This window comes from Rhinolophus hipposideros (genome assembly GCF_964194185.1).
Source record: "Rhinolophus hipposideros genome assembly, chromosome: 15".
NCBI lineage: Eukaryota > Metazoa > Chordata > Mammalia > Chiroptera > Rhinolophidae > Rhinolophus > Rhinolophus hipposideros.
In genome coordinates, this window is record NC_138061.1 from 67,347,835 (window position 1) to 67,373,662 (window position 25,828).

Below are 25,828 nucleotides of genomic sequence, written 5' to 3' on the forward strand. Positions count from 1 at the left end.
TAAAACATGGCAATTGTTATAACAAAACAGCACAACTTTCCTCAAATATTTATTCTAATATGTAATTGTTAATTCTTTAACACTTCAGCATTTTAAAATACCCAAATTTAATGGGAGAAAAAGAAATCTTTTACAAATTGTTAGTCTCTGCTTCCCAAGATGGAATAACTTTGTATTAGTTGAATGTTTGTATTTCTAAAATTTATTTCAATTTTAAAGCTCAAATTGTTCTCAAGGGCATTTTTTGGGTAGAGAGCAATGTCTGCTATCTTGATTAGGGAAGTGGCTACATGAGGGTACACACTGGTCCAAAGTCATTAAGTCTGTATCCCTACAATACGTGGATTTTATTGTATGTAAATTATGCCTCAATAACATTATTTTGAAAGAGTCACCTTGTCCTAACATGAATTTGCATGTAATTATAAAGGTCATCAAATTCAATTTCTTATAGTTGTCATCCTCAATTTACATCACAGTTCGAACTGTCAATAACACAATATACTACACATACTTTAAGAAAAAAAAGAATGTCAAATGTAAAGTTCCCCAAAGCCTATAAAATTATCCTGTAATTGTACGCAATCATACTCAGTGAAGCCAAATTAAGTAGATGTGCTTGAAGTGTGATGTTTTCAAGTGCACTGAGCCAAATCGTTAACCCCGAGTTACCTGAAGTTCTGCATAAACTGCACAAATGCTTCAGTTCTTTCAGCAAGCGGCACAATGATGTCAATAACAGATCTACTAATGTCAGTCACGTCGCTCTTCACTTTCATGAGAGGTCCAAAAGGGCGGAAAAGGGTCACATGTCTGTATTCCATAAGGTCAGATTTCTTAAAGAAGAGTTCATACTGTGTGCCCTTATCTCTCTCGGTGCGGTAATAACCTAGAAAGAGTCAGGGACAAAGATGTTTCTATATCAAAATCCACAAATTCAGTGTGAACACTGATTTTACTCAAAGATCAAAAGTATGAAACAAGATTTGTAGCGTTTTCATCTGTTTGTGAAAATATTTATCCCCACTGTACAGTCAGTAACAACTATTTCTATAAAAGGAAAAGAGATTTAAAAAACTTCACTGCTCGATCCATAACATATGTTCCAAATGACAATTATTCCTTTTTACATATGATTTTTTAAATAGTAGAGCCTATTAACACAGTAACCATATGATGAAAATAAAGAACTTACTTCTAGCAGCATTAAATTCCAGACCTGAGAGTCAAAACTTCTATTGCTGGGTTCAGCTCAACAAAAATGAATTGAATGCCTTTGTGTCAGCCACTGGTGGCATAAAGAGGGCTACATGTCCCAGTTTTGAGGAATGGTCAGTTTAGTGAGAGTGACAAAACAATAAAGAGGAACAACACAGTGATCCACACACGTGCGCACACACTTATACAAACGTACACTGAATACAAGGAAGTCAGACAAAGAAAAATTAGTATAGATTTAAACATGGTGATCTGAGATGCCTTTGGAAGAAAAGCATGGACATCTACTGGGCAATCTGAGTTTTACGTGTGACACTCAGGAGAAAGGTTACACTACAGATGTATGAGTCACCATCAATATGTGGGAATAAAACGGAGAAGATGATAGACCTGTTCCCACTCCTCCTGAGGCTTACAGCTGAGCAGGAACTCCCAATCAGGGAACGGGCAATGCCATACAACAAGCTCTATGGGAGGGGACACAGGGCAGAGGCTGCAAGAGCACACAGGAAGCATTGCTGTCTTAGACTTGCAGGTTGGAGATGACTTTCTGGAAGAAGTGTCATCTAAGCTGAAGTCTGGAAAGAGAAATAGGAGTTGCTCAGTTGTCAGTAATTACTGTTTTGATGAGGAGAGTGGCACAGTGAAGGAAAAGTGAGGGACAGAGAAAAATCCTGTAAGTGACAGAATCCAAGGAGAGTTATAAGCAGAAGCTGTAGAATATAATAAAACTGGCATTGGTTCCTTTCCTTTCAGGCAAATGTGAAGACTTTTTACACGTTACTCAGTTATCTCACTTCTACAGCTTTCAATTCTGCCATAAGCTACAAACATATAGAGTGAAAAGACAAAAAGCTGAGCTTGTAGAAAAATTAGAAAAGCTTTGAGAGAAACAACCCATTAAAAATGGCAGGAAGTGACAGCAGAAAAAGGAGGTGGCTACAGAGAGAAGAGAGTTGAAATGCCCAGAAAAGTGCAATGCTCTCCCTGACAGCCTCCCAAAGCCTCGAGATATTCTATTACAACACAGCCAATGACACCCAGGATGAGTCAGGGTCAGCAAAACTCCACAGGGTTTATAGAATCAAGCAAGGAGAACTTTAAAGAAAGATTTATATCTAAAATGATTTTAAGTCTGCAATTAAATATCTAGCAGAGAATATTAAGATAAAGATGGGTAGGGATCTATAATTATTCCTGTTTATATCAATCAACAAATATCTCAATTTATAGCACTGTGCGTCAACCTTTGAGTCACATCCCATATTGATATACAAAAGTCCCATGCCCTTTCTGAAGTCTGTATTAGGAAGAGGTTATTTCTTCACTTTTCCAAATGCTGTGTTTCCCCAAAAATAAGATCTAGTCGGACAATCAGCTCTAATGCATTTTTTGGAGCAAAAATTAATATAAGACCCGGGCTTATTTTACTATAAGATCGGGTCTTACATAATATAATATAGTATAATATAACACTGGGTCTTACATTAATTTTGCTCCAAAAGACGCATTAGAGCTGATTGTCCGGTTAGGTCTTATTTTCGGGGAAACAGGGTGTCAGATGTGCTTTGTAAAACTATGTATTCCTCTTTGATGTTCTGACACATGCTTCTCTCCTCTCTCCAAAATGCAGAATAACCACTAATACACTAAATCTGGGTTTTTTTCCCCCTTTATCAAATGTCTTTCAAATCTTCACACATTTTAAAAAGTATAAAAAAGGAACATGAAGACCAGGTAACAGAGGAATGTGAATATACTTGTATACACATGTAAATACACAAACAGCTCTAAAAACCCTTCAATTTGGGTGGTATTCTTCTGTATAAGCTTAGACTTATTCTATTTCCCTGGTTTTTGTTCTCTACTTCATGATCACATTGTAACTTTTTTCAAAAGGCCACTTCAAATTCTTGGTGGAATGAAGTAGATAAAAACTTAAATGTTTTAATATTGTGGAAAATGACTGACTTATATTACTAGCATACAATAGCATTTGTTATACTAACATATCTGTGGAACAACACATTGTTCTCATTACCTTCTATGAAGTCATTTTCATTAAATATCAGCTTCTCTCCAAGGGGACCATCCTCATCTTCCTGCTCATCATCTTCCTCAGGATTATTAATGACCTCCAAGCCAGCTTCAATAACTTCTACCAATTCATCTCGCTTGTCCTTTCTAACTGGCTTTTCCTCAGGATGGCGAGTGAGACCCATTTCCAACTGGAATACTTTCATTAAAGTAAAACTTTCAAAAGGAATGACCCCATACTCACTAGGTAGTTTGGCTCCTGTGCTAACTTCAGCTTTGTCAATTTGGGAATGAAGAAACTCTAACAGATCACTAGGTGCTTGTTCCTTGTTGCCTCGATAGCCTACGCCATTAGCCCCTACATTCTTTCTCTCTTGCAATGATCGCATCTTCTCACTCATTTCTTGTAATTCTTGTTTTAGTTGGGCAATTTGGCGTTTCAGACTGGTTGCCCTGGTTTGATAATGTTCTTCTTGCTCCTGCAGTAGTGCTTGATAATACTCTTTACCATAAGCTTCCCCAATAACCCCAGGAAGAGATGCATTTCCATCGGTCTGGGGGGCACATTCCAGAAGGTAGAAAAATAATACCAAACTGCAGAATAAAGCAAGACCCAACAGCAGCCAGTGGGTCCGGGTTTGAAGGATCAGTCCTCTTCTAGGCATTCTTATTACTGTGGACTTGCCTAATGAGATAAGTTCTTTGCTTGTTCATACCTTTAGCAAAAGGTTATCAAAAAATTAAAAACAAAATCAGGATTTCCATAAAAGGTACCAAAATGAATTCTGCTGTAGCTTAAAAAATTTCTTCCTTCAGCAGTCAAGACTACTTGTAGAAATGAGAAATTATGCATACTTCCTGTATTGTCACCATGATATCCAGAATAAAGGAATCTGATCTACAGAATCAGATAAAATTCCATTACATGGGTGGTGACCTTTCTGAAAGAAACAGATCAGAATCAATCAGAATTTTGTTTCCTTAAGTACATCAAATGGTTGGCAGCTTCAGTGAACGTAGCTATGTGACCACCACACGCAGAGCACCATGAGAGGTGCTAATACAATTTAGAATATTCAGTAAATTCTGGGAGAGCTATTAAGAAAAACATCTTACAAAGCACTACAATATCACTCATAATACCTTTAACCAGAATGTCTACACATCCATAATCTCCTGAATGAATCAAAGAAACATGTTTATGTTTAGCATATTTTATGTTAAATAGATTCTGTTCTCTTATTCGAAAATTACATTGCTTATAGCTCTTCAGTAACACAATAAATATTTCGATTAACACATCATTTCCCACTTACTGTGTATCACCATTTAGGAACTGAATTTCTATAAATTGTTCATGTTATATTAATAATGGCTTACTAGAGAGAGGTATGTTCTTCCAGTTTATTTAGTTCAAGCATTCTACTTCATTAATTTCGATGGCTCAAGTTAGTCATTCTAAGAGCCTTAAAATTAAGTGGAGGGAAAAACAATTTCAAAAGGTCACAGACATCTGGAAAACACATTAAAAAACATTTTTACATCCAAAATCCTCCAGCAGATTATTTGAGTATTGGAACACATAATTTTTTCCACTGTATTACACAGCAACAGATTTCCTCCAAGTCTGGAGAGGTTTAGAATCTATATAAAGGAAAAAACATGAACAACTTAATGTTCATTTACAGGGATAAATTAAAAACCCTATGTAAATTTACAAAATTACATGGTATCATTCATAACACAACCAGTTGTGTGAGCTCTTCTGTGTTTCTTTCTAAACTAAGGGTTCTGAACTATAGAATAGAAATGGTTAAGAACTTAGCAGACAGGAGGCAGGGAAGGCCTCTGCCGCAGAGAACTTCCATTCTAACCAAGTGTTTGTCTAGAAGGATTTGATAGTACAATAGGCTTTTACCAGATGGTTTCTACCAGAGTAGCAGAACCTATGGAAGAAAATCACCAAGGAGCATCAGTCCTTGTCATTTTCTTACTGATTAGGGAAGCCTAAAACTAAAAATGTGGAGACATAATCTTGTACAATTAATAAATTACACGTATTTAACTATACTATACTCAAATGTCTTGAAGTGAAACTTGATAATAGAACTAACATATGTAATCTAAGTATACCTCTACCTTTTATTAATGTGGTACCTCATATTTTTCTAGACAATGTATTTTAAACTGTGAGATATGACCCATTAATGGGTCACTACCAAAGGTTTATTTTTCAATGAAATAGAACAGGAAATAACAGTGTATTTCACATGTAGTAGTAAGTTTTATGTCACAATTTTATATATATGTATATTTATTTATTTATTTATTAGTGGGTTGTGGTCCTAAAATCCTGAAAAACATTGGTTTAATTTTTATATGTTTTTCTGCTGTTATACCTTGATTGTAATTGCTCTGTGTAATGTGTCTGCATCATAAAGAAGGTTTATGCGTAGCACAGATTTAATCCCAAGTAACCTCTAAGCATAAACAGCAGGCAGTTAAGTGTTCTGAGGAGAGAATGGAATATACTGTGGAGATGGAAAAAATGAGCTGTTAAAGATATGAAATACAAAAATCAAAGATCTCAGAGTTAAAATCAAACAAATAGCCTTAGAAACCATCAATTCTTACTCTCAAAAACATACTAAAGAGACTTCCTCTTACAGCCAAGATGGAGTAACAGGAATCAGATTTACTCTCACACTTGAAACAAACAAAATCCAATATATATGAAACAATTTTTGAGATACTGAACATTATTAGTTAATAAAGGACAATGACCCTGGAGAAACAAGAAACAAACAATTGCCCAGCTGACTGGCTTAGTTTCCAGGCCACAGCACAGGGAGCGAAACCCAACAGAGCCCAGCAGACTTTTAAGTTGATGGGATGGAACTGGAGCTGACAGTCTGAAGAGACCAAATGAAGAATACAATAACTAAAATGAGGACTACATTAGAAGGAATTGCCAGCAGATTAGATGAAGCAGATAATTGAATCGGCGATTTGGAAGACAAAGTAGCACAAAACACCCAATCAGAACAGCAAAAAGGAAAAAGAATCCAAAATAATGAGTATAGTTTTTAAGAGACCTCTGGGACAACATCCAGTGTTATAATATTTGCAGCATAGGGGTACCAGAATGAGAAGAGAGGTTGACCCGTTGGCTCAGTGGTTAAGAGCACAGTGCTCCTAACACCAAGGTTGCCGGTAAGATTCCCACATGGGCCAGTGAGCTGCGCCCTCCAGAACTAGATTGAAGACAACGACTTGACTTGGAACCAAGCTGGGCACCCCACAACTAGATTGAAAATGATTTGACATGAAGCTGATAGGTCCTGAGGGAACACAGTGTTCCCCCATATTCACCAATAAGAATTGAAAAAAAAAAAGATATAACATAAGGGGAGAAGAGAAATGCAAGGCATTCAAAACTTATTTGAGGAAATAATGACAGAAAAATTTCCTAATCTGGTGAAGGAAACAGATATACAAGCCCAGGAAGCACAGAAAGTCCCAAACAAGATGAACCCAAACAGACCCACACCAAGACACATTATAATTAAAATGGCAAAGGTTAAATACAAAGAGAGAATGCCAGAAACAGCAAGAAAAAGGCAACTAGTACCATATTTCCCCAAAAATAAGACCTAGCCGGACCATCAGCTCTAATGCATCTTTTGGAGCAAAAATTAAATTAAGACCTGGTCTTACATAAGACAAGATATTATATTTAAGATATTATATTATATAAGACTGGGTCTTATGTTATATTATGTAAGACCCGGTATTATATTACACCCAGTCTTATATTATATTAAAATAAGACCAGGTCTTGTATTAATTTTTGCTCCAAAAGATGCATTAGAGCTGATGTTCTGGCTAGGTCTTATTTTTGGGGAAACACGGTAACTTATAAGGGAGCGCCCATAAAACTATCAGCTGATTTATCAACAGAAACTTTGCAGTCAAGAAGGGATTAGCATGTAATATTCAAAGTGATGAAAAGCAAGGACCTACAACCAAGATTACCCTACCCAGCGAGGTTATCATTTAAAATTGAAGGACATTTTCCAGATAAGAAAAAAGCTAAAGGAGTTCATCACCACCAAACCAGCATTACAAGGAATATTAGAGGGACTTCTTTAAGACAGGGAAAAAAAAATCAAAATAGTAATAAAATGGCAATAGCTACATATTTATCAACAATTACTTTAGAGGATAAAGGGGGTCAAATATATGGTGACGGAAGGAAAACTGACTTTGGATGGTGAGCACATAATGTGATATATATATATATATATATATATATGGTGTATTGTAGAATTGTACACTTGAAACCTACGTAATTTTACTAACCACTGTCACCCAAATAAATTTAATTTTTTAAAAACCATTACTTTAAATGTAAATGGATTAAATGTGCCAATCAAAAGACATAGGAAGGGGGCCGGCCCAGTGGCTCAGGTGGTTGGAGCTCCGTGCTCCTAACGCCAAAGGCTGCCGATTCAATTCCCACATGGGCCAGTGGGCTCTCAACCACAAGGTTGCTGGTTCGATTCCTGGACTCCCGCAAGGGATTGGTGGGCTGCGCCCCCTACAACTAACAACGGCAACTGGACCTGAAGCTGAATTGCACCCTCCACAACAACGATTAAAAGCACAACAACTTGACTTGGAAAAAATCCTGGAAGTACACTGTTCCCCTTCCCCCAAAAAACACACACACAAAAACCCAAAAATAAAATAAAAGACATAGGAGGGCTGAATGGATAGGAAAACAAAACCCTTACATATGCTGCCTGCAAGAGACTCACTTCAGATCTGTAGTCACACAGCAACCTAGCAGTCTGTCCCCTCCAATCTTTCCTTAGGGAAAGGTGACCCTGCGGGATTGTCCCTCATTGGGGTTGAGTTTATGCTACTCTAAGTCTCCATGTTTGGTCCTTGTAAGCAGGGTCTGCAGTCAAAGACGGGTACGATTTCTCACGGGAGAAACAACCTAAGCCAGACGGGACCCCCCTAGGACCCCCATGAGCTAACGTAAAGTTAGGAGGAAGCTGTGCCCTTCCTCTTCTGAGAAGCTGCTGACGCATGCCTCAACTACTGTCCTTTACCCTCAGGTGTAATGGACCCATTAGAACAATAGCATCTCGCCCCTCCTGTTTGGCTCATGGGATAATCTTATCTTGTGAGACTTGTTCCCTCAGGGATTGTATGCACCGCACCTTGGTCATTTGGGGGATGGTGTGCATCGGTTGCTTTGGGACGATTATGGGATTTGGAATGAAGGATTATTGTGTGGTGTAAGAGTATTGCAGACCCTGCCCCTAATCATGTGATCTCTATTGTGAAAAATCAATAAATACCCATGGTGACCCGATTCGGGGCTCCCGTCCCTTGAGGCTGTGAGTCCCTTGGTCCTCTGTGATTTAACTATATTTGAGTGTCTCTTTATGAGAGTTTAACCCTCGCTGCCTCCCTCGCCTTCCCATGGCTTGTGTTGTGCAGGACGCAACAAGATCGAAAGACACACACAGACTGAAAGGGATGGAAAAAGTTATGTCGTCAAAATGGAAACAATAACAAAAACCTGGAGAGCAATACTAATATCAGACAAAATAGATTTTAAAACAAAGGCTATAACAAGAGAGAAAAAAGGACCCAGTAATCCCACATCAGGGTATTTATCTGAAGAAACGCAAATGCTACTTCAAAGGAACATGTGCATCCGAATGTTCACTGCAGCCTTGTGTACAAGGGCCACGATGTGGAGGCAGCTGGGTGGCCATAAATGGAAGAACGGATACAGAGGAGTGTACATATACACAATGGAATACTGGTTGGCGAGGGAAGGGAATGGCTTCTTGCCATCTGTGGCGGCCTGGGTAGACCTGGAGGGTATTATGCTGAGTGGAGTATGTCAGTGAAAGACAGATGCAATGTGATTTTACTTATAAGTGGAAAAGAAACAACAAAACAAACGAACAAACAAAACAGACACAAACTCACAGATACAGAGAATATTTTGATGGTTGCCAGATGGGAGAGGTGTTAAAAAAGAGGGGAAGTGATTACGAAGTACAAATTGGTTGTTACCCAGTAGTCATGGGGATTTAGGATACAGCATAAGGAATATGGTCAATGATACTGCAAGAACTATGCATGCATAGTGTTGGGTACTGGATTTGCTGGGGTGATAGATGGGAGGGGAGTTGGGAGACAGGGTGAAAGAGGTGAAGGGATTAAGAAGTACAAATTGGTAGTTACAAAATAGTCATGGCGATGTAAAGCAAAGCATAGGGAATATAATCAATGATATGGTAATAACGATATACGGTGCTAGGTGGGTACTAGCCTAGTCAGGGGATCATGTCTTAAATTACACAAATGTCTAACCACTATGCTAGACACCTGAAATATAAAATGATACTGAATGTCAACTGTAATTGAAAAATTAAAAAAGGGGGGGAAAGGTGAAGGACAGTAACTGGTCCAAATTTCCAGGTATAAAACAAATAAGTCACAGGATGTAATATACAGCATAAGGAATATAATCAATAATATTCTGATAGCATGATTAGGTGTCAGATGATTGATGGACTTATGGTGATCACTTCTTTAAGATGCAAATGTACAACTGAAACTGAAATAATGTTGTATGTTAGCTATATATTTTAATAAAAATCTTAAAAGAATTCTTACCACTCAATATTAAAAAGAAAAGTAACCCGATAAGGATCAAAATGTTGGCGTGACGTGAGTCTCTGTAAAGCTCCCCTGGAATTTACAACTAATCGAACAACTGTAACTCCACAAAGGACTCCCAAAACAGCATACAGGCAAGACGAAGAGGCCCACTACTGAATTCACCTAAAGGTGGGAGAATTGCGCGAGTGGGGGAGAAGGGAAGGGAGAAGTGCGGAGACGGAGCCCTGTGGGCACAGGACGCAAACCTAGCTCAGTGCTCCAAGCTCGCTGCACCCCAGAACTACCCCAGCTGCGGGAGAGGGAAGAACTCGGGCTGATAGGGCTCCGCTTACGGCCCACAGGGCTGAGGGGGCAGCATATAACATGGCTGAATCCAACGTTCACGGCAGAGACCTCAGAGAAAAGACTGAGGGAAGAAGGCTGAAAACGGTGGTTTAAGCCCTCACTGCCGAGCAGAGAATGGAAGCCTTAGGCACTGAGACTAGCAGCCCCCTCCCAACCCTCCCAGAGCTCGTCCCACCCCCACCTGCCCAGTGCTAGAAATGGAATAGGGGATGCAAAGATCTGACACAGTAGCAGTGTCAGATCAAAGAATAGAATATTTGCTGTTCTGAGAACTGTGGACCGCAGACACAGATTCACAGCCCAACTAGTTTCAGCAAAGCGGTGGGAGCTGTGGAGGCAAGACTGTCTGTGGTGGTGGTCGCCGCCATTGCTCTGGGCCACCTCTCACAACTTACCCCGCCCCTGCCCCCACCTATCTGGGCGGATCCCTACAAGAGTAAACAGAACTGCTGAAACAAAGGGGCTCTGAATCTGGTGCAGAAAGAGCTTTGGAACTTCAAAAGCTCTCTGCATCCCCGCAGGAACGTGGCGCCCTGTGACCCAGGCGAACTGTTAACAGAGGAGAAGCCTGTCTCCCAGGGAATCCCCCCATTGTGTGAGAAGCTGGAATAGTGCAGAGAAAACATAGCACTACTGTGTGAGAGGGGGAAAAAAAAAGCTTCACTCGAAGAGAAAAATAAAACATTCCACCAACAGTATTGTATTGGATACAGATAGTATTGGAAAACAATACTATCAACGTGCTGCAGAAGCTACTCCTGTAGATGTCTAGGAAGAGAAATAATAAATCAGTAATTGCCATGAATAACCAAGGCAACAAGACAGCTCAGAAAGAAAGTGAAATGTCTCTTTTCCTCCAGAAAAGGAACTTAAAGATATGGAAATATGTGACTTAAATGACAGAGAAGTCAAGATTGCAGTTCTGAAAAAACTCAACAAGATGCAAAAAAACACAGAAAGGCAATTTAATGAACTCAGAAACGCAATCAAAGAACAACATGAGCATTTTACAAAAGAGATTGAAATTTTTAAAAAGAACCAAATGGAATTTCTGGAGATTAAGAATTCAATAGAAGATTTTAAGAATGAAATAACCATCTTAGGTAGTAGAGTTGACAAGATGGAGGAAAGAATCAGTGACATCGAAGATACAAACCTGGAAATTACACAGATGGAAGAAGAAAGAGACTTGAGACTTAAAAGAAATGAAAGAACTCTACAAGAACTTTCTGACTCTATCAGAAAGAGCAATATAAGAATAATGGGCAAACCGGAAGGAGAAGAAAGAGACAAAGGAACAGAGAATATATTCAACAAATTGTTGATGAGAACTTCCCAAACTTGTGGAAAGAACTCGATCCTCGAATCCAAGAAGCAAATAGAACACCTAATTACCTCAGTCCCAACAGGCCTTCTCCAAGGCACATTGTATTGAAGCTGTCTAAAATCAACCACAAAGAAAGTATCCTCAAGGAAGCCAAGGAAGAGAAGACGGTAACCTACAAAGGAAAGCCCATTAGATTATCATCAGATTTTTCAGCAGAAACTCTAAAAGCCAGGTGGAGTGGAACCAAATATTCAAACTATTGAAAGAGAGAAATCATGAGCCAAGAATAATATATCCAGCAAAGATACCCTTTAGATATGAAGGAGGAATAAAGATCTTTGGAGACAGACAGAAGCTGAGGGAATTTTCTAATACACGACCTGCACTACAAGAAATACTAAAAGAGACTATTTGACCACCATCAACAGGGACAATCTGTGGCAACATAAAAAGGGGGAGAGTAAAGGCATGAACCAGAGAATGGGAATGGAGAAAGTAAGTGTGCTGAAGAAAATGGAATACTCTAAATATCAAACTTTTTCTTACATGAACTTACGGGTAACCCCCAAAAAAACACCAGAACTGAAATACATACTGTAATAAGAAACAGAGGGAAACATCATAGAATCCCAGCACACAGAAATAACTGACAACAACAAAAAGGCAAAGAAATTATGGAGACACAAACTTACCAGAAAACTAAAGACAGAATGACAGGAAATTCTCACGTATCAATAATCACCCTAAATGTAAATGGACTGAACTCACTAATCAAAAGGCAAAGAGAAGCAGAGTGAATCAGAAAACTAAACCCAACCATATGCTGTCTCCAAGAGACACATCTCAGCTACAAGGACAAGCATAGACTCCAAGTGAAAGGGCGGAAATTGACACTCCAAGCAAATGGTACCCAGAGAAAATCAGGTGTAGCCATAATGATATCAGATGAAACAGACTTCAGGGTGAAAAAGGTAGTAAGAGACAAAGATGGACATTTCATCATGGTAAAGAGGACCATACAACAAGAAGACATAACAGTCATCAATATTTATGCCCCCAATCAGGGAGCACCAAAATATACTAAGCAACTACTAATAGAACTAAAGGGAGAAATTGACCAAAACACAATTATACTACAGGACTTAAATACATCATTGATAGCTATGGATAGATCACCCAAACAGAAAATAAACAACGAAATAGAACCCTAAATGACACATTAGATGAAAAGGACATAACTGACATATATAGAGCACTACATCCTATAACATCAGACTATAAATTCTTTTCGAGTGTACATGGATCATTCTCAAGAATAGACCATATATATTGGAAAATAAAATCAGCCTCAGCAAATTTAAGAAGATTGAAATCATACCACGCATATTCTCTGATCACAAGGCTTTGAAATTGGATATCAACTGCGAAAAAAAAGCAGGAAAAAACACAAATACATGGAAATTAAACAATATACTTTTAAAGAACGACTGGGTCAAAGAAGAAATTAGAGGAGAGACCAAAACATACATAGAAACAAAAGACAATGAAAATATATCCTACCAAAATTTTTGGGAGGCAGCAAAAGCAGTTTTAAGAGGGAAATTTATATCATTACAGGCCTCTCTCAAGAAACAAGAAAAATCCCAAATAAATAACCTCATGTTACACCTTCAAGAACTAGAAAAAGAAGAAAAAGTAACACCCAAGGTCAGCAGAAGAAAAGAAATAACAAAAACCAGAGCAGAACTAAATGAAATAGAGAACAAAAAGACAATAGAAAAAAATTAATGTGACGCAGAGCTGGTTTTTTGAAAAGATTAACAAAATCGACAAACCCTTTGCTAGACTCACTAAGATAAGAAGAGAAAAGACACTAGTTAACAAAATCAGAAATGAAAAAGGGGAAGTTATCACGGACACCACAGAAATACAAAGGATCATGCAAGAATACTATGAAGGACTATATGCCACCAAATTCAATAACCTAGAAGAAATGGACAAGTTCTTAGAAACATATAGCCTTCCAAGGCTGAACCATGAAGAACTGGAAAATCTAAACAGACCAGTCACCAGTAACAAAATTCAATCAGTCATCCAAAACCTTCCCAAAAGCAAAAGTCCGGGACCAGATGGCTTCACTAGTGAATTCTACCAAACCTTCAAACAGGATCTAATACCAATCCTGCTCAAAGTCTTCCAAAATATTGAAGAAGAGACAGTACTCCCTAACTCATTTTATGAGGCAAACATTACCCTGATACCAAAACCTGGTAAGGACAACACAAAAAAGAAAACTACAGACCAGTATCTCTGATGAATACAGATGCTAAAATCCTAAACAAAATTCTAGCAAATCGTATACAACACTGCATTAAAAAGATTATTCATCACGACCAAGTGGGGTTCATCTGCGGGGCACAAAGATGGTTCAACATCCGCAAATCCATCAATGTGAGATATCACATAAACAAAATAAAGGACAAAAATCATATGATTATATCAACTGATGCAGAAAAATCATCTGACAAGATACAACATCCATTTATGATTAAAACACTTAATAAAATAGGTATAGAAGGAAGATACCTTAACATAATAAAGGCCATATATGACAAGCCCTCAGCTAATCTACGTTCAGGAACACGATAGGGCTGTCCCCTATCACTTCTGCTTTTCAACATAGTGTTGGAAGTCCTTGCCAGAGCAATCAGGCAAGAGAAAGAAATAAAAGGCATGTATTTGGGAATGAAGAAATTAAATTATCACTCTTTGCAGATGACATGATGCTATATACAGAAAACCCTAAAGACTCCACCAAAAAGCTGTTAGAAACAATCAACAAATACAGTAAAGTTGCTGGCTACAAAATCATCGTACAGAATTCCATTGCATTCCTATATACTGACAATGAAATCTCAGAAAAAGAAATACAAAAAACAACTCCCTTTGCAATTGCAGAAAAAAGAATAAAATACCTAGGAATAAACTTAACCAAGGATGTGAAGGATTTATATGCTAAAAACTATAAGACATTTTTGAAAGAAATTGAAGAAGACACAAAGAAATGGAAAGACATTCCGTGCTCATGGAATGGAAGAATCAACACAGTTAAAATGGCCATATTACCCAAAGCCATATACAGATTTAATGCAATCCCCATCAAAATCCCAATGGCATTTTTTAAAGAAATAGAACAAAAAATCATCAGATTTGTTTGGAACCACAAAAGACCCTGAAAGCCAAAGCAATCTTAAGAAAAAAGAACAATACTGGAGGTATTGCACTCCCTGACTTTAGCTTGTACTACAAGGCTAATCAAAACAGCATGATATTGGCAGAAAAACAGACACATAGACCAGTGGAATAGAATTGAGAACCCAGAAATAAAACCACGTAAATATGGACAGATAATTTTTGACAAAGAAGCTAAAAACATACAATGGAGGAAAGATATCCTCTTCAATAAATGGTGCTGGGAGAATTGGATAGCCACGTGCAAAAGAATGAAACTGGACTGCTATCTGTCATCATGTACCAAAATTAATTCAAAATGGATCAAAGACTTAAGCATAAGACCTGACACAATAAACTGCATTGAAGAAACATAGGTACTAAACTTATGGACCTTAGGTTTAAAGAGCATTTTATGAATTTGACTCCAAAGGCAATGGAAGTAAAAGCTAAAATAAACGAATGGGACTATATGAAACTTAAAAGCTTCTGCACAGCAAAAGAAACCATCGACAAAATAAAGAGGCAACCGAATAAATGGGAGAAGATTTTTGCAAACAGTGCCTCTGATAAGGGACTAATATCCAAAATATACAAAGAACTCATGAAGCTCAACAACAAAAAAACAAACAACCCAATTGAAAAATGGGCAGAGGACCTGAAGAGACATTTCTCCAAAGAGGACATACAAATGGCAAATAGACATAGGAAACAATGCTCAACATCACTAATCATCAGAGAAATGCAAATAAAAATCACAATGAGGTATCACCTCACCCCAGTCAGAATGGCTATCATCAACAAGACAAATAGGAACAAGTGTTGGAGAGGCTGTGGAGAAAAAGGAACCCTCATACACTGTTGGTGGGAGTGCAGACTGGTGCAGCCGTTATGGAAGGCAGTGTGGAGGTTCCTGAAAAAATTACGAATAGAATTATCATATGACCTAGCAATCCCTCTTCTGGGCATCTACCCCCAAAATTTGAAAACATTTATACATAAAGACACGTGCACTCCAATGTTCATTGCAGCTTTATTTACGGTGGCCAAGTATTGGAAACAACCAAAATGTCCTTCGATAGATGAATGGATAAAGAAGTTGTGGTATATATACACAATGGAATACTATGCGGCGGTAAGATGATATAGGAACATTTGTGACAACATGGATGGATCTTGAGAGTATAATGCTAAGTGAAATAAGTCAGACAGAAAAAGCAGAAAACCATATCATTTCACTGATATGTGGTATATAAACCAAAAACAACAGAAGAACAAGACAAACAAATGAGAAACAAAAAGTCATAGACACAGACAATAGTTTAGTGGTTACCAGAGGGTAAGTGGGTGGGGGGAGGGAGATGAAGGTAAGGGGGATCAAATATATGGTGATGAAAGGTGAACTGACTCTTGGTGGTGAACACACAATGGGATTTATAGATTATGTAATACAGAATTGTATACCTGAAATCTATGTAAATTCACTAACAATTTTCACCCCAATAAAAAAAAAAAAAAAAGATAAGTAACTCACTGGGCAAAAGATCCGAATAGATATTTCTCTAAGAAAATATAAGAATGGCTTATAAGCACATGAAAAGTTGTTCAATATCACCAGCCAACAGGGAAATGCAAATCAAAACCCAATGAAATACCATTCCAAATCCACTAGGATGTAATTCAAAAGGAATCACAGATCAAAATGTAAAACCTAATACCATAAAACTAGAAGAAAGCAGAGAAGAAAATCTCTGTGACCTTGAGTTAGGCAAAAATTTCTTTGATAGAACACTAACAGTATAGCTGATAAACTGGACTTCATCCGAATTAGTAAGCTGAGCTCTTTGAAAGACACTGTTAAGAGTAGGGAAAAAAAAGTCACCTACCTGCAGAAAATACATACAAAGCATATATCTGATAAATGACTTGTATTCAGAATGTTTTTAAAAACTATCAAAATACAATAAAACAAACCCAACTTAATTAAAAACTGGCAAAAGATTTAAACAAACACTTCAAATAAGGACATGAAAAAATGCTCAATATTGTTAGTCAATTAGGGAAATGCAAACTCAAACCACAGCTATAAATGAGATACCACTATACAGAATGGCTAATTTTAGAATGGCTAAAATTAAACACTGATGTGTTGCTGACAATGCCAAGGAACTAGCACTTTCATAAATTGCTGGTAGGAATGTAAAATATTTTCGCAGTTTCTTAACAAGTTAAACAGAAACTTAGCACATGATCAAGCCCTTCCATTCCCAGATAATTATCCAAGAGAAACAAAAGCATATGTCCATACAAGAACTTGTACACAAATGTTCAGAGCAGCTTTATATGTAAAACCCAAAACTAGAAACAACTCAAATATCCCTCAATAGATGAATGGATCAACAAACCACACAATGGAATACTGCTCAGCAATAAAAAGGAATAAACTACTACTACATGGGTGAATCTCAATAATTACTCTGAGTGACAGAAGCTCAGAGAAATACTTAATGATTCCAATTTTATAAAATTCTAGAAAATGTAAGGTAGCAACAGAAAGCAGATTGAGTCAGTGGTTACCTGGAGTGGGGAGTGTGGGGAGGTGGGAGGGCGTAAGAGGTGGTATCAAGAAAGAATTATAAAAGGGCACAAAGAAACTTTTGGGAGTGATGGATATGTCCATCATTTTTTATTGTGGTGGTGATTTCACAGATGTATACATATGTGCAAATAATCAAATGGTATGCTTTAAATAAATACGTAGTTTATTGCATGACAATTACACCTCAATGAAACTGTTTTTTAAAAAAATCAGATCTAGTTCTAGTAGTAGTGCTAAAGAGGCATTTATAAGAAAATTCCAGTTTGTTCATTAAGAAAACAAGTGTAAAGATTTGTTGACTACAAGTTTGGATTTAAAAACAAAACTAAACCTCGCCCTCCCTCCCCCTCAAAAGTAGAATCATATTATTCTGAAAGTCTTCTTACATCTTTTCTATTTGCCTTGTGATTTTGAGACAACATAAGACTGTTAAACATAGTTCATTCTACAGCACTGATCCCCACATCATGTGACCTTCAGGCACTTTCGACCCTATCTTTTGATTCTATAATCTATGGTCATATAAATAATTCATACGTCATTTGCAGGATACTTACACTGCAGTGTACCAAACAAACTTATGCAATGAGTAACCTACTGCTTTGTACAAAATGCAAACAATCCATTTGAATCTACGTATTTTTAAAGTTCTATTCTGCATAATCTTCCTAAATTTTCTGTATGGAATAACTATTAAAGTTTTCAAAAATTAAATTTACAGTTTTGAGTTCACTTTTTACACAACAAAATTAGTCACAATTATTTGGAAAACATGATCGCTGTCAGAAAACTAAAACTAAAACATTGTGAAGTATAAATATTTGTGAGCGAGGAAATTAGGACTTTTTACTTCTTGAACAATTGGTAAGTATTAAAAATGATACAAGGATTCTTCAACATGTCATTGAATCAATGGTTTGCAAGTATTTAGAAATAAAAGTACTGATCACCAGAAGACAGTACCTCATATTGTGTCAGGCAGTAATTTGAAATGCCTGATATATCATAAGCTAAATTCCTGTATATACAGAGGTCTGTTGTTTTTTAACCAGGGATTAGCAAACTTTTAGGTTAACAGTCAGACAGTAAATATCACAAGGTAGGCCTTGTAACACAATAGCAGCCACAGACTATGTGTAAATAAATGAGCATAGCTATGTTCCAACAGGCAGTGAAATTTGGACTTCATATAATTTTCATGTCACAAAGTATTCTTTTTTTTCCAAGCACTTAAAAATGTAAAAACTACTCTTAGGTCACAGGTCATACTAATACAGGGGGCCAGCCAAATTTGGCAATGTGCTCTAAATCCTTACATTTTTTTACACTTCCCCAATTTTTTATATTTCTAAAATTCCACAAAATAAATATGTATGATTGAAAGGTTAAACATGACCTGAGGACATACAGTGAAACCTCTCCCTTCTATCCCAGAGGCCCATTTCCCCTCTCTAGTTTTTGTGTATCCTTCCAAATCTATTGCCACTATAAAATATTTCAGCATAAATAGCCTTATATATACATGACTTTACACATGTTATTTCATCTGTAGGATAAATCCTTGGAAATGGAACTGCTGGGTTATATTTCCTTAAAGAATTTATTCCAACATGTAATTGGTCGGTATCTATAGCTTCTCCCTTTCTCAGAATAAACCTTCCAACATGCCTTTATCCATTTCCCATCTTCCCAAACTACTTTAAAATCATGTTAAGTATTTGTTACAAATTTTAGACTTTAAAACTATACCTACTCTGTTTTATGAGTCCTTCCTTAGCACTACATTAAATTTCTCAGCTAGTTATCAATACTTTGGAGTTGAAGGTTTACTGTTTTCTTTGATACTCCACATCTATTTTTCTTGGATTAATTTTTCATTTGATACAGTACATCTGGGGGTATTCCTAGTGGGCGTGGATGAAAATGACTTTCTTTTGCTTCCACTTTGAATGACAGCTTGGTTAGGGATAAGATTCTGAGTTCAAAATATGTTCCATGAATACTTTTTAGTTAATTGACTGCTCCACTGTCATCTAACATTCTATGTCCAGGTTAGAAGTCTAATTGCAAGTATGATTTTTCACCCCTTTATAGGTAACCGAATGCTCCTCTTCAGAAGCTTATGAGATTTTATATTTATATATGAAGTTCACAAATTTCATCAGAAAGTATCCAGGTTTGTCTACCAGTATTGTTTTAATACTCTCAGGATGTCTTTTCTATTCATCAACTCAAATACCTTTATGAACAAATACAAATTGGTAGTTACAAAACAGTCACGGGGATGTAAAGTATAGGGAATATAATCAATCAGGGAAAACTTATGTATACTGCCAGGTGGTACTAATTAGGAGGATCACTTCCTAAATTATACAAATATTTAACTACTATGCTATACACCTGAAACTAATATAAAATAATATTGCATGTCAACTCTAATTGAAAATTTTAAAAAGGGGGGAAGATCAATAATATTGTGACAGCGTGGTACAATGTCAGATGGTTGCTGGACTTACCATGGTGATCACTTCTTTAGCATAACGGAATATAATCAATAATGTGATAATAACACTGTATAGAGCTAGGTGGGTACTGTTGAATAACTATGATGTACACCTGAAGCTAACATAATATTATATGATAGCTGTACTTTAACAAAAAATCTTTTTAAAAAAAACCCTCGAATACCTCTACTCAGAGAAATTTCCTGTTTTCTTCCTTTGTTCCTTTTACAGAGTATTTTGTTTCCACTGTGCTGTAAGGTAGGAATGGGAAATCTGGCAGCTACTGTGACTTGCAAGGGGAGGAGAAGGGGGAAACAGAACTGTTATCACAGCCAGAACCCCTCAACTGTGCCACATCTTTCCACAAGCTCTCTGAAGAGGTATACTTCGGATCATCCTTACTACACAGATGAAGAAACAGACACCAGGGGCAGAAGGGTAAATTTATATTTGCCAATACTTGTGTCCTAACTGACACATCTTTGTGTTTGGCTGGCTGCCCAAGACTCTGCCTGGACACTCCTACCCTCATGCTCTCTATTGTCTCTGTGGTTATTTCTCCTCTTCCAATTTCTACTCCCTCCCAGAACTCCTATTAGTTGTAAATAGCTCTTCAGGGTCTATTTTCCACGTGATGGATATTTTTTTCTTATTTTCTGTGTTTTAATATTCAAGAACTGACTGCTTATTTTCAGGGTAGCTCATATATGTTCAAAAGGCATTATACCTTCCTAAATCTGTTTTCTTTTGTTTCTTACATTAACTCCATTGTGTCAGGTCTATTTCTTGTATTTGATCAGTCTGGGCAATCAGTTACAGGTTACCTATTTCCCACAAATGCTTAGTGATTTTTGTTGTCCCCATTACAAATGTATCAATATCTCAGTACACACGGAAATCACCCTACTCCTGTAGTAAAGGCACATTTGTAACTAACCCTACCTATAATTGAATTTTACATTTAAACCCAGTACTTGTGTAGTATGACAATAACAATGTAAGTTTTTTGATTTGCAATCCCATGATTCTTCAATCCATTTTTAGTCATGTCCTTTTGGTGTTTCATTTCCCCTAACAACCACTAACTTGAGTAACACAGTTCTTACCTAAGTGTTATACAACAAGCTTCGGGAACAGATCAGCAGCAGCTCTAACAGACTTGTCTAACAGACAGTTAAAGAAGTAATAAAGTCTGTCAGAAGATTATCACAGATGTGCAATCCAAGGAGTAAATAATAATATGGTAATAAGTCACTTAAGTCTTGAAATCATAATAGTTATGCCTTTTACCAATCTATAATGTTATAGTTAAAATAACAAATTCTGTTTCTTTAAAAAGGTTATTTTGGTTAAAATGTAATTTTCACCCTATCTTATGATTCAGCCATTCCACGACTGACAGAAATGCATACAGATGTTCACCCAGACATCTACAAGAATGTTCATAGTATTCTTCAAAATAATAATATACAAAAGTTTGCCAGTACTTTGGAAACACAGAAATCTGTCAACAGAAGAATAGTCATATAATTGTACCAAGGAATGTTGCCCATCAATATAAAAGAATGAACATCACGGTTGAACCTCACAAGCTCTGTGCTGAGCATACTGCCCAATTCCATTAATGTAAAGCGCAAAATAGACAAAACTAATAGATGAGGTCGGAAATCTGAATACTGACTAGGGAGCAGTGGTATAACAGACTTGGAAGAAGCGCAAGGAAAGTCCTGGGATAATAGAGATGTTCCATAGGTACAACTTCACCTAGATGGTGGTTACACAAGATAACACATACATACAAACTCATTGAGCTGTACAATTAAGAGTTATGCACTTGGCCACTTCATGTGTTTTTAACCTAATATCCAAACTGGTTGGAACTAAAACTGTGATTATTTATATCATTATTATCTGGAAATCCAACATCCCTTTTTACATTCTTTTAGTCGCATGACAATTTTAAACAAACGGGACGAGAACAATGAACAAAATGAGTGTTAACATTCTCAGTCCCAAAATACTGGGTTTCCACTTCCGAGTTCAAAGGCTGCCTTGTAATACACGTAACAAGACGGCATCTCTCCACCAGCAATGACAGCCCAGCCCCTGAGCACCTCCCGCGACCGTTACCTGCCCGCGCGGAGGCCCGCAGTCCGCTCTCACCCCGCCGGCGACGCCGCCGCACGGAAGCGTCCCGCCGCGCGGACGAGGCACTCCTCCTCAGCGAGGTGCGCGGAGCACCCCCGTCTCCCGGGGCCGTCTGCAGGGGCGACAGGCCGCCGCCGCCGGTGCCTCCGCGGCCCGCGAACGCCGCAGACGCGCGTGTCCCCGGCGCCTGCCGCCGGCAGAGAAGACGACCCGAACGCGACAAAAAGGGCCAGCTGACCACCGAGTCTGTGCACCGACAGGAGGGGGCAGAGACGGTGCTGACTAGTTACAGAGAAGTGATAAAAATAAAACACCAGCAAACTAACGGTCTCTGGCAGCACCGCTCTCAAAACCCCCTGAAACCACTGTGAAAAACCACGGCTTTTCCTGACACCGGCGACTTCGGCGGGCTCGTCCGTGAGGCGCCCTCACAGGGACAGGCTCCCCGCGGGCTCGTCGGTGCAGCGACCCGACCCAGACAGGGATTCCCAGCCCCGGGCCGCGCGCGGCCCCAGCCGTCGGCACCGCAGGCGGGCGAGGCCGGGGGGACCGGTACTCACCGCGCTCCCCAGTCCGCGCACGGCGGCCGCCGCCGCCGCCGCCTCCGCCCAAGCCCGCGCACAGCCGGGCGGCGCCCTGCCCGGGAGGGCCGCGCCGCCTCAGCGCCCGCACGGCCCGCGCCCCACCGCGCACACACCCGCCATTTCCGGCGTACGCGAGGAAATGAGGCCGGCGGCCCCTGCGCGCGCGCCCACGGCCCCGCCCACGGCCCCGCCCACGGCCCCGCCCACAGGCCCGCCCACGGCCCCGCCCACAGGCCCGCCCACAGGCCCGCCCCCGCCAGCCAGTGCTGCCCCTGCTCTGCGTGCTGCCCGCCCGCGCCAGTGCCTGGCGTAGAAAGTTCAATAACTGGCATACAGTATCGATTAATCCATTATCTGTTAAAAAGTGTGTGTGTGTGTGTGTGTGTGTGTGTGTGTGTCTCTCTCTCTCCCTCTCTCTCCAAAAACGGTTTGTGTGGGTCAAGAGAGTGCCGTTGGCGGGAAACCGCTCCCGCCCAAACAAGTGTCTGCAGGGATAGGAGCATCAGTTCAGGCCGGACTACTGGCTTTGCAGGAGGGAAGAAGGATTCACCAAGGATGTGAGCGCTGTCCTACCCCGCAGCCCTGGGAGCTCCAAGGGGCGATGAGGGCCTGCAGGGCACCGAGTAAGGACTGACAAGTCTCCAGAAGTGTTGGAGCATCCTAGGGAGCTGGGCTGCTCCGGAGAGGCCCAGCAAGGGAGCCCTGGGCTGCCAGTGACATTTTGGCCAGTCACTCCACTTCTTTGGACCCGAGTTTCCTTATACGGGAGATGAAGGATTTGAGGTAGACATTCTGGGAAATGGCTTCTTGACCTCACACTGTATTTAGTGAGGGGGAAAAAGAAAGACCCTTGTCATCCCTTTCATTCAACTGCTTATTGCAGGGCCATGACACTTTGTCCTGCCCTGAGCAGGTGAGAGGATGCTGGACAGCACCACCCTGCCTGTGTCTGGGTGGACATGGCTGTGCTACAAGTGGCTTTGGGTCTGCCGGCCACTGCTTTGCTTTCCTTACCGAGTTACCTTGGCAGGCTATCTGGGCTCAGCCTCTCAAGCCTCAGTTTCCTCAGCTATGTTGTGGGGACAATAACAATGGCCTGTGATTCCTACGATTGCTGTGAGGATTAAACACAATTTTGTATTTGAAGTGTTTGGCACTGTGCCTAGCAGGCACTGGCAAGCGATGGGAGCTCACTGCCATCCTTTGGTGCCTTAGAGCAGAAGGCTGAGGTGACTGTGGGGTGCTTCCCGTAGAAGTGGCATTCCAGGAGGGAGGATATGTTCCTTATCACAGCTGTCTTCATTGGATGATGCTTGTTGGGATATCTTTAACCCAAATGGTCTCCTTGGATATGTCCAGTGGGAAATCCCATGGGTGAGAAGATCTAGACAGTCTGCCTCTTAGCCAGGCTTGATGAATGTCCAGTCTTTTCCCAACTTCAAGGTTTCATGTCATTTCTGAGCAACTGTAAACATTTACAGTTTTAACGCCCCTTCCCCGCAACCTAGCCCAAGAGTAAAGAATTCAGCTAGTCATAGGTTTCATGGCTCTGTGACCTCCTAAAGATAAGGACTATCTTAATCTTTTTCTATCTCCCAGTCCTTTGCACATAGTGAGTGTTCAATATACATGAATTGAGTTGATTAAAATAAGAACATGCAAGGATCCCTCCTTTGTCTAGAAACTCTGCCACTTGACCAGCTCCTCAAGCAGACAGCATACCCAATTAAATTTACTGCCTGTCATAATTAAGTTTTCTGTCTGGTTGCTGGTTCTGCTCTAGTACAGATCAGCCTTGTATGTCCCTTGCCATCCCTATGGAGTAGGTTATGATCCTCAGTTTACAGCAGAGAAAACGGAAACTCGGGGAATTGCAGAGGCTCTTCCTGGCATGCAATTGAAGTAGCAGGCTTTGGGTTAGTTGCCATTTCTTTTAAATGTTCTTAGAATTGTTTTCAAAATAATTGAGGTTCTATCACCAATGGATTTAAATTATTGGTTTATTATTTTTAATTGCCAAGTCAAATACTATTAGGTTGGTACAAAAGTAATTGCGGTTTAAAAGGTTAAAAATAATTGCAAAAACCGTAATTACTTTTGCACCAACCTATAAATCTATGTAATTTGAATTTGGAGAGAAGATAATACATAATTCAAATTCTATGGCAGATAATGGAAGATATACTGGAACTTATAAAACAAGTAGTTCCCTTGGGGAAAACACTAAAGTAAACTTATGGTATGATTGCTAGGTATCTGAAGAATGTAGTTTTTAAAAAAAGGGGAGGGACCAGCCCATTGGCTCAGGCGGTTGGAGCTCCGTGCTCCTAATGCCCAAGGCTGCTGGTTCAATTCCCACATGGGCCAGTGGGTTCTCAACCAAAAGGTTGCCGGTTCAACTCCTCGTCTGCTGCCCCCTACAACTAAGATGGAACACAGCATCTTGAGTTGTGGCACCTTGAGCTGCAGCACCTTGAGCTGAGCTGCCGCTGAGCTCCCAGATGGCTCAGTTGATTGGAGCGTGGGCTCTCAACCACAAGGTTGCCAGTTCAACTCCCACAAGGGATGTTGGGCTGTGCCCTCTGCAACTAACAACAGCAACTGGACCTAGAGCTGAACTGCACCCTCCACAACTACCATTGAAAGGACAATTTGACTTGGAAAAAATCCTGGAAGTACACACTGTTCCCCAATAAAGTCCTGTTCCCCTTCCCCAATAAAATCTTTAAAAACAAACAAACAAAAAATAACTAATAGTTTTCCCCCAAATCTCCAATCTGAAGCTTTTTGTTGTTGTTGTTGTTGTTTTTGACTATAAAGCTTTCCCACTCCCCTAGGCTGCCTTTGTGTCTCTGCCAAAAGCAAGTGAAGGGAGCTGACTCCCTTGCTATAGCAAACCTGTTTTCATTTGGATGATCTTCTTTTCTTTCCATGGTTTTCCTGGTGGTCCCACAAAGACACAGTATGTACAACTCGTTGCCTCAAACTGTAGCCTTTGATCATTGAGGTATCTAGAGGCCTCCTTGTGCCTTGCTGTTCTTGGCTTATCAAGTCTGCAAGGACATGTAAGTTAGCATTGAGTCTGACCTCCATTCTCTTTGTGTTGAGTTCCTTGGCTATT

General features: G+C 39.4%; 1 protein-coding gene across 4 annotated transcripts in view; it reads right to left on the minus strand.

Annotated features, from left to right (window-relative positions):
• CSGALNACT2 (chondroitin sulfate N-acetylgalactosaminyltransferase 2) overlaps positions 1-22,888 on the minus strand; it is a gene marked incomplete at its 3' end in the record, with an annotated part of 48,002 nt that extends 25,114 nt beyond the window's left edge. Inside the window, exons 1-3 of one of the 4 annotated variants that reach the window (XM_081074463.1) lie at positions 22,684-22,888; positions 3,260-4,196; positions 673-889 (exon numbers count right to left, since the gene is read on the minus strand). In XM_081074463.1, the coding sequence (XP_080930589.1) occupies positions 673-889; positions 3,260-3,920 (878 nt within the window). In that variant the 5' untranslated portion in view covers positions 3,921-4,196; positions 22,684-22,888. Of the gene's footprint in view, positions 1-672; positions 890-3,259; positions 4,197-22,683 lie in introns of those variants that run through there. The other 3 variants (XM_081074464.1, XM_081074465.1, XR_013994991.1) reach the window with 3 other exon arrangements.
• Positions 22,889-25,828: the final 2,940 nt, after the last annotated feature.